This window comes from Gambusia affinis, linkage group LG12 (assembly GCF_019740435.1).
Source record: "Gambusia affinis linkage group LG12, SWU_Gaff_1.0, whole genome shotgun sequence".
Taxonomy (NCBI): Eukaryota; Metazoa; Chordata; class Actinopteri; order Cyprinodontiformes; family Poeciliidae; genus Gambusia; species Gambusia affinis.
Window position 1 is genome coordinate 28,367,718 of NC_057879.1, and position 9,282 is coordinate 28,376,999.

Consider the following 9,282-nt stretch of genomic DNA (forward strand, 5'->3'; position numbering starts at 1 on the left):
GCCCTGAGGACTGGAATTGAGAAACACTGTGTTAACAGGACAATTATCACAATAACATGATGCAGTATAAGGGGTCTCCCAGCCCCAATCCTCAGGGCCTGCCCACTGATCCAGTGATGACATCACTTCCTTAGCTTCCAGGAGCTTCAGCAGCCTCAACATGGAAGACAGACCCCTGAGAACCAGGTTGGGAGACCCCTTTCCATGATGATAGACACAAAACAGAACTTGGATCCATTTATTTAAACAGCTTTAGATGACAGGAACACTGACGTCCTCAGGAAACCCGATGGTTCAGAACACGGGTCCACTGTTCTCTTCCCAGTAAATTGTGGCCAAACTCAGATCCTGGACCAGTTGGTTCCAGTACATATCAGAACCGACCCATCTGAGGCTCGGCTGGACGTTGGGAGGGGGCAGGGAAATCCATCAGGGTGGGCAGGTGTTCTGTGCCCCAGCGGCCAGGTGTAGGCGGTATGTGTGATCGGGGAACATCAGCAAGTTGTAGAGGTCGTGACCTCCGGTCAGGACATCGCGCTCGCCGTCGCCCCAGGACACCGGACTGTCGGTGAAGCCGTGAACGGTCACAGAAGCCCAGGAGTTTGTCTGGGCCTGCTGCAGGTGACACCTGGAGGACAGGTGAGTCACAAGGTGCTCAGGGGAGGTGAGGTGACTTGTGTATGTGTGTGTATGTGTGCGTGCTGACCTCAGCTCCTCCACCAGGTGCTGCAGGTCCTGCGGTAGCAGCAGTCCGCAGGCCGACACGCTCGTCACCCGGCTGATGGTCGCCTCCGGTTCCAGACAGGTGAGCGTAGACAGGAAGTCGCTGGATGAATTCTCACTGTAAACACAGAAGAAGAATAACTCCTGGTCGTGACCCTACAGAGCGCGGGAATGGCAGCGAGGCTCACCGGCTGACGGCGCCGTGGACGGCACCAATCCACTCCAGTAGGTCATGGGGTTCACACGACCGCAGGGTGGGGTGGACCAGGTGGCTCAGGGCGTGCTGGCAGACCTCCGGTTTGTGTTCCGACCAATCACAGCGAGATAGGAGGGGCTGCAGCGAGGCCCTGCCCCCTGCCGGACAGATGGCGATCAGCCGGGATGGGACCCCAGGGGTCAGAGGTCAGTGGCCATCACGTCACTCACCCGGATGATGCGAGATCAGAAAGTCCATCTGCAGCTTCAGGCGTGACGTCAGACCCTGGAGGAGCCTCAAGTAGCCCCGCCCACCAGGGGCCATGGTGCCATCCCTCAGGTCCACCGTTACCTCTGCACAGGTACACACAGGTAAACAAGCCGCTCTGGACTGAGCCCGACCTAGAATCAGAACCATAACCGATACCGTATCTGCTGCTGGTTCTGTTGGATCTGGAAGGTCGGCCCTCAAGGCCCAGCGTTTCGAAGGCGTCCTTATCCAGAGAGAACACCAGGTGACCTGAACACACACACACACACCTGGCTCTGGACAGGTAACCACAAAGTGACGTCACCTGAACTCACGGCTTACCATTTGGCATCAGAGCGACGCAGTTATCCTCGTCGATCCGAGTTCTGAAGGACAGACCGTACACGCTGCCTGGAGACAGAGACAGGTGAGACACGTGAGTGTGAGGTACGACAGGTGAGTGTGAGGTATGACAGGTGAGTGTGAGGTACGACAGGTGAGTGTGAGGTACGACAGGTGAGACAGGTGCGTACCTTGGTACACGGCGCTCTGCAGGAAGTCTTTGTCCAGCAGCTCATAGAGGGGAAGCTGCTTGATCAGGTAGAAGCTGCTGAAGCTGTTCAGGATGGACTCCAGGTGAGAGGAGGCGGAGCCACACTCAGGTAGCAGTACAGATACCTGTACAGGGGAGAGCGGTCAGCAAAATGTGTTCCTGCAGACCCAGAACCAGATTGGTTCTGGTGACTGGGTCAGGAGGTGGGCCCTGTTTGTCCCACCTGTTAGCAAGTACCTTGTTGTCATGGTAACAGTGTGTTTGGTAACGGTACAGTGTTGGGTCAGAGGATGCTAACCAAAGTTCTGGTCCAATAAACAGGACCTAACCAGCTCAGAGAGGTTCTGATAGACCTGATTTAAGAACCTGGTTCTGACCCAGTCCAGCTGGTTCTGGTTCTGCCATGATGTTCCGTCTAGATCACATATCTATCTGAGTCATATGGATCTGGGTCAGCTCAGAGTCCGGTCGGCGTTCCGGTGTTGTGTTTATCTGTGCTACCCGTAAATCCGTCCTACCTTGTGGTGATGATCTCATCGATGCTGCGTCACTACTGCTGACTCAGCAGATTTCTGATAAATCCGTCCTCCCTGTGGAAGTTTTGTTTCATGGGTTTTATTTCACCCAGATTACGGTAAATTTATTTCATTTATTCCTGGTTTTCATTAAGCTGCTGTTACTTCATGGTTTTACTTTACATGACAGCAGCTTGTACATTTATTTATAAATTAAATAAAGTACATTTATTTATAAATTAAATAAAGTACATTTATTTATAAATTAAATAAAGTACATTTATTTATAAATTAAATAAAGTACATTTATTTATAAATGGTTTTAGTTTTCAGTCTACAATGTCGCTACTGTAAACAAGTTATTATTTGGCGGTTAATAGGACAAAATATGTTGTTTATTGGGCTATTTTTTCCTTATACTTTAAAATATCTTTATTACTAAACTTTGCTAAAAAGATGCTAGCGATACTGTGTGGGATTGAAGCTGTAATAACTGTGCAATATTAGTGTATATGAATCATATCCTATCATTTCAGTGACCTGTGCAGTTTGGTGACACATTGTGGCTCATTTAATAAAGTCGGTCATACAGCAGATTAATGCGCAAAAAGAGTTGTGATGATCTGTATTAGTTTTTAATTTAATTTAAATAAAAACATGCTCCCTCTGTCTGATACTGTAGGATATTCTAGTAAAGGATTAGTGCAACATCTACAGCTTTTCATTTTAAACTGGTAGGATATTCAGATACAGGAAGTGATCTTCTTGTGGTTTCGTCATGGATAGAAATTGATCCAATGCTAAGCTAACTATAACTGCTAAGCTTCCACTTCAGTCACTCAGATAATGTTATCTAATATATTTAACATTAACAACCAGTTATAGTTTTCTGATTGTAAACATGACGGTAGCAGCTTTGGACGGGTAGCACAGACAGATAGACTTGGCTATCCATCCGTGCTACGGTAGGAAAATCTGACGAGGTAGCACCGATAGTCAGAAGACAGGTGTTATGCCGAGAAACGCATGCCTGCCGAGAATTGCATCCCCTGTCGCGGGAGCGCGCATCGCTCTAAACTCTCGCATATTGATGAGAAAACGGACTGAAATGTGACCGAAGACGAAATTTTTAAAGATATTCGTAACATCATCACGTTTCTTAACCATGCAAGCCCTAAAACCGTGGGTCACAAATAGACAGGTGATACAAATAAAGGCAGGCTCAGAAATTAACATGAAATTAAATTAACATCTCCCCTACATTAATAAACTAGACAGTTAAGGATGATATAAAATGTTCTACATAAATCGCCTCTTGTTTGTAATGCTTTGAGATATTATGGTGTTAAAAGAAAAATCGGGGAATTTCAAACCATCCGCGGAGAAAATTTTTTATCAGACACTGAAAAACGTTCGACTCAAACTGTATTTATGGAAATTATTGCGGTTTATGCAAATTAATCTGCGAAATAAAACCCACCGTTTTAGGATTTACATGGTTAAGAAACGTGATAATGTTACAAATATCTTGAAAAGTTTCCCTCTCGGTCATATTTCAGTCCGTTTTCTCATCAATATGCGAGAATTTACCGCGACAGGGGATGAAATTCTCTATGCGTTTCTCAGCGTAACACCGACCCAAACAACCTCAGCGCTTGTGTTTAGGCGCATGCGCATGTCTTACCTTGTAGTTGAAGCGCAGCCGCTCCACCTGGGAACTGACGCGGTTCTTTTCGTCCAGAAAACTGGACCGCTCACAGACCAGCAGGTTTCGCTGGGTTCGGCTCAGGTCCGCACTCATCTTTACGAAACCGGATCCTCCTGGGTCGGATCAGCAGCTATAGAAGTTCCGTTTATTCAGTTGTCAGTGAGTCAGCGGCCCCTGCCGGCCGGAGTGGAGACCGGCAACCTGTTTCTGGTCCCAGAAGAACTCAGATCTGGATCGGAACCAGAACCACCTGCTCTCTGACAAACACTAGAATCGGTCTGTTTCTTCCGAAACTTAGGATCTGATCCGCGTTTGGAAATACGTCACATCCGTGTTGCCGTAGTGGCGCACGCTAACCCGGAAGTAAATCAGGCACGCGGTGGCGCGTGCTGAAAAAGTTGAGTCTGGTTCTGGTTCTGGTGAGGATCGATGAGATAGAACCTGGTTTGAGTTTCTGTGCGCTGTGACGTCATGGAACAGGTCGCGAGCGTCTCTGGTCAGTTTGATGACGCAGAGGAAGAGGACAGGTGAGGCAGACAAACACTTAAACCAGTTCCGAACGAGCAGAACCGTTTGGTTCTCTCAGAAGGTTTCGGTTCTTTTCTTTCCCTTTGTTTAAGCCGTTGGGACTCGGTCAGATCAGAACCTCATTCCGGGTCTGACCAGATAATTTGAAAACTTAATCAAGTTTGGTTTTTCCACTAAAAGTTAAATACTGGGAACATAAATATGCTGTTGCCGGTCAACACGGAGGATAAAAACTGTCGCAACGTTTTGTCGGTGGAAGTGGGTCGATGTTGCTAGGATACAGAGCCAACACCCCAATGCATTTGTGGCAATATCTGGTGATTTTAATCATCATGTCAACTTTTCACCAGTTTGTCGGTTGCTTCACCCAGGAAAACAAGATTTTGAATTTGTTTTATGCTAATGTCAAGGATGTAAACGTCTCCAAACCAAAACCTCCTCTGGGGAGATCGGACCATAATCTGGTTCCTCTCTGCTCTGAATATGAATCTCTGGTGAAGAGACGACCTTCACAGGAAGCAGAAGAGGCCCTCCAGGCTTGTTTGAAGCAACTGATTGGATCGCTCTCTGCCAGCCTCATGGAGATGACATCAGAGCCATGACTGACAGGAAGCTCTGTGTGGACGGCAGCATCGCCACCAGAGCAGAGAGAAGCTTCCTGAATGAATGGTGAATCAGCAGGGACCTGAAAGAACCAACGAGCCTTTAGGGAACGAGACGGGGAACAGAAGCAGCTCCAGTCCAGATGAGAGACAGAAGAACAAGAAGAATCTGGAGGACAAACTGCAGAGGAACCAAATGAGAGAATCAGGAAGATCTCAGGCTGCAAGTAAAAGGAGGATCAGATGGACGGAAGCCTGGAAGGAGCAAAAGAGCTGAAGACATTCAGAGAGGTTCAGGATCATCATCATCATCACCCCACCTTCCTCTGACCCTCCGCTTCCTGTCAAACCTCTGAACTTCCTCCTAAGTCATGGATCTTCTGCTTCCACTAGTTTGACTCCAATCAGATCAGGAGCTGCTCCTCCATTTGCCTCCTGATCTGGTTCTGGACCTGAAGAGGCAGCTGGAGTGACAGAACCAGAACCAGGTCCAGATGGTGTGGGTCCTGAAGGCCTGAAGCTGCAGAGCGGTTCTGTGGGATTGTGCAGCATCACTTCAACCTCAGCCTGATACAACAGAAAGTTCTGTTGCTGTGGACGACATCCTGCCTGGTTCTGGTACCAGAGAAAACTCGCCTTCACTCATCGACTGTAGACCTGTTGCCATGACAACCCACATCATGAAGGTCCCGGAGAGACTCCTGAGATCTCTGCAGGAGATCTTTCCTCCTCGATAACTGAAGAATCTAAATTAATGAGTTACAACAACATTTCATTTACCTGGAACCATTAGAACCATCAGAACCAGAAATGTGGGCCAGACGGACACAATTTTGGCTCACTGTTACTTAAATATGTTTTCAGGTTTCTGACTCGTCTAACCAATCAGGGCTCTCCCTGGTTCCACAATCTCTCCTCCAACTGCTATCTGATTGGCTGTTTCTGTCTCTAATGTACATGTAGCAGCCAATCAGGGCATGTCATTAGTGACATCACAGCCCAGCTGACGTCAGAGTGGCTGGATGATGAGGATGAGGATGAAGATGGTGAGGATGAAGATGAGGAGTGGGAGTGGACCTCTCCAGCTGATTGGACCAAAAGAATCAACCAGACCGGCACCAGCTGTCAGGTCAGACTCTGCTTGCTGTTACCATGGTTACCTGCTTAGGTTTCCTTGGATCAGGAAGGTTCTAACGGGCCCGGTTCAAGGTTCTGAAGGTGTTTGTGTTCCTCCTCAGGCCAACCGGCAGAACCCATCCAGAAAGACGGCGTCATCGACTCCGACCGACAAGGTTCTGAGGAAATATGAGCAGAAGATCAATCTCGGTACGGCTCAGCAGCACAGAACCCGCTTGGTTCCATTACACCACCTTCATCATCACAGTGACCCAGTTACCAGAACCGGATCAGAAGGAAGGTTCTACTGGATTCTAATGGGGAACCCAGATGTTCTTTCCTTCATGGGTCACGAGCATTGGCTGAGCTATGCTAGCTGCTAGTGGAGCAGCTAGCTGCTAATGTAGCTGCTAGTGTATAGTGGAGGTGCTCCACTATACACTAGCAGCCGGTGCTGATCCGGGTCAGACCTGGTCCTGGTCTCTGTAGAAGTGTCACCTGTCTGGTGGCTCCGCCCCCTCAGGTTTCTCCTGTACCTGAGCTGCTGTGTTGTTCCTGCAGACCAGCTGAACTTGGAGGACAGCGTGACCAACAAGGTGACGGCCAATCAGAGGCAGAAGGAGGCCGGAACGTACGTCTGCCCTCACCTGCAGCTGCTCACCTGCTGGTCATGTGACTCTTCTAACCTGCTGATTGGTTCCCTTCACAGGTACAGAGTGAAGGACAAATCAGACCGAGCCACCGTAGAACAGGTCAGGATTGTTGCTGGGCTGACAGGAAGTGACCCTCTGAACCGGCTGACTGGAAGTGACCCGTTGCGTTCCTCTGCAGGTGCTGGACCCTCGGACTCGGATGATTCTGTTCAAGATGCTGAGTCGCGGAATCATCAGCGAGATCAACGGCTGCATCAGCACCGGGAAGGAGGTCAGCTGACCTGGGTTCTGGTGCCGAGCGGCTCAGACCGGTTCGGGGCGGGTGGGCTGGGGGTTGGTTGCTGTGGTAACCAGTGAGTTCCTGCGGTCGCTCAGGCTAACGTTTACCACGCCAGAACGGCGGCTGGAGAAAGCAGAGCCATCAAGATCTACAAAACGTCCATCCTTCAGTTCAAGGACCGGGATAAGTACGTCAGCGGAGAGTTCAGGTCAGTCCGCTTCCTGTGCCTTTCAAAATAAGAGTAGCCTCTCTGGATCTAAGCCCACATTGGTTCCGGTTTTGTTCTGCAGGTTCCGCCACGGCTACTGTAAAGGAAACCCCAGGAAGATGGTGAGAACCTGGGCTGAGAAAGAGATGAGGAATCTGATCAGGTCAGAACCTCGGCCTGACACACAGAACCCGGTAGAACCATAAGAACCCGGTAGTAGAATCAGAACTCGCTCTTGTGTTCCAGGTTGCAGGCAGCCGGCATTCCCAGTCCAGAACCGGTTCTGCTCCGGAGTCATGTTCTGCTAATGGGTTTCATCGGAAAAGACAACAGGTAAGAATCGGAGCCGGTTCCAATCCGGTGTGCGGCCAGCTGGATGCTGACGAAGATCCTGGTTCTGTTTGGGTCAGGCCGGCTCCTCTGCTGAAGCACGCGGTTCTGACCGGGTCCAAGGCCCGGCAGCTGTACCTGCAGGTGGTCCGAGACATGCAGCGGATGTTCCAGCGAGCCCGGCTCGTCCACGCCGACCTGAGCGAATTCAACATGCTGTGAGCGGAACCGACCCGATCCATCTGGCTCCAGTCGGGCTCCTCTGACCCAGTTCTGATCCGGTTGCAGGTACCACGGCGGAGATGCTTATATCATCGACGTGTCGCAGGCGGTGGAACACGACCATCCGCACGCCCTGGACTTCCTGCGCAAGGACTGCAGCAATGTCAATGGTGGGCCCGGTTCCGGTTCTGACTCGCAGGTCGGCCCGGTTCTGACCTTTAATGGTTCTGTGGTTCCCAGAGTTCTTTGCGCGGCGCGGCGTGGCAGCCATGACGTTACGGGAGCTGTTCGACTTCATCACTGACCCGGCCGTCTCCAGCGACAATATGGAGGCATACCTGGACAAGGTGAGCAGTACCCGGCGGTACCTCCGGACCCGTCCGGAACAAGAATCCGCTCTGGTTCCGGTCGGGTCCGGGACGCCTCCTGACTCCCAGCTGTCTGTGATTGGCTGAGCAGGCCATGGCGACGGCGGCCCAGCGCACGGCGGAGCAGCGATCGGACCGGGACCGGGTCGACGAGGAGGTAATGGCTCTGAGGCCCCGCCCTCCTCTCCGATTGGCTCCCAGAGTTCACTGAGGCTCCGCCTCCCACAGGTGTTTAAGCAGGCCTACATCCCGCGCACGCTGACCCAGGTGAGAGGCTACGAGCGCCACGTGGAGCTGATGAGGTCCGAGGAGGCAGCGGCCATTAGTGGTCACCATGACGACGTAAGAGCAACAGTGCCCCATCTTCTTCTGTGGTTTTTAACTGTATTGATGATGATGAAGATGAAGGCTCCCTGATCTCCTCAGGTTCTGTACCAGACGTTGACGGGCCTGAAGAAGGACCTCTCTGGAGTCCAGACGGTTGGTACCAGTTCTGGTTCCTGTTCCGGTTCTGGTTCCGTTCACGGTTCCTGCTAACATTCTGATCCGCTGTTAGGTTCCAGTGCTGCTGGAGGAGGACCGGCCTTCATCAGAGGAGGAAGAGGAAGGTGAGGAAGAGGAGGAAGAGGAGAAAGAGGAGGACCAAGAGGGAAGTCCGATGGATAAGAAGGTGCTCTGTCCGTGGAACCAGAACCAGAACCAGAACCAGAGCCTCCTGATTTTAACTGCTTGTTGTTCCAGGAGAGGAAGAGGATGGTGAAGGAAGCCCAGAGGGAGAGGAGGAAGAGCAAAGTCCCCAAATACGTGAAGAAGAGGAAGGAGAAGGTGGCCAAGATGAAGAAGGGCCGATGACCCACCAAAGAACCGACCCGGTTCTGACTGGGAAGCAGAGGCTCTGTGGTTCTGTTTTGATTAAAGCTTTGATCTCAAACCAAACGTCTCTCAGAATTTTTTGAACCGATACAAAGTTGGATGCACTGTGGCTCTGTTGAGAGGTCAAAGGTCATGCTGGTGTTTATTTCCATAGTGAC

General features: G+C 50.6%; 2 protein-coding genes across 2 annotated transcripts; one reads left to right on the plus strand and one right to left on the minus strand.

Annotated features, from left to right (window-relative positions):
- Positions 1–224: 224 nt before the first annotated feature.
- On the minus strand, positions 225–4,309 carry rpp40 (ribonuclease P/MRP 40 subunit). The gene is made up of 8 exons (XM_044133938.1): positions 3,921–4,309; positions 1,702–1,846; positions 1,511–1,579; positions 1,346–1,438; positions 1,150–1,272; positions 912–1,077; positions 707–841; positions 225–628 (listed from the first exon to the last, which is right to left on the minus strand). The coding sequence occupies exons 1-8, from the start codon at positions 4,035–4,037 to the stop codon at positions 430–432; spliced, it is 1,047 nt and encodes a 348-aa protein (XP_043989873.1). The 5' UTR covers positions 4,038–4,309; the 3' UTR covers positions 225–429.
- An 18-nt stretch (positions 4,310–4,327) lies between these two features.
- On the plus strand, positions 4,328–9,187 carry riok1 (RIO kinase 1 (yeast)). The gene is made up of 17 exons (XM_044133937.1): positions 4,328–4,471; positions 6,038–6,203; positions 6,313–6,400; positions 6,752–6,821; positions 6,900–6,942; positions 7,022–7,114; positions 7,219–7,331; positions 7,414–7,494; positions 7,578–7,664; positions 7,742–7,879; positions 7,950–8,053; positions 8,124–8,230; positions 8,343–8,408; positions 8,480–8,593; positions 8,678–8,731; positions 8,808–8,921; positions 8,993–9,187. The coding sequence occupies exons 1-17, from the start codon at positions 4,416–4,418 to the stop codon at positions 9,101–9,103; spliced, it is 1,605 nt and encodes a 534-aa protein (XP_043989872.1). The 5' UTR covers positions 4,328–4,415; the 3' UTR covers positions 9,104–9,187.
- The last annotated feature ends 95 nt before the right edge of the window (positions 9,188–9,282 follow it).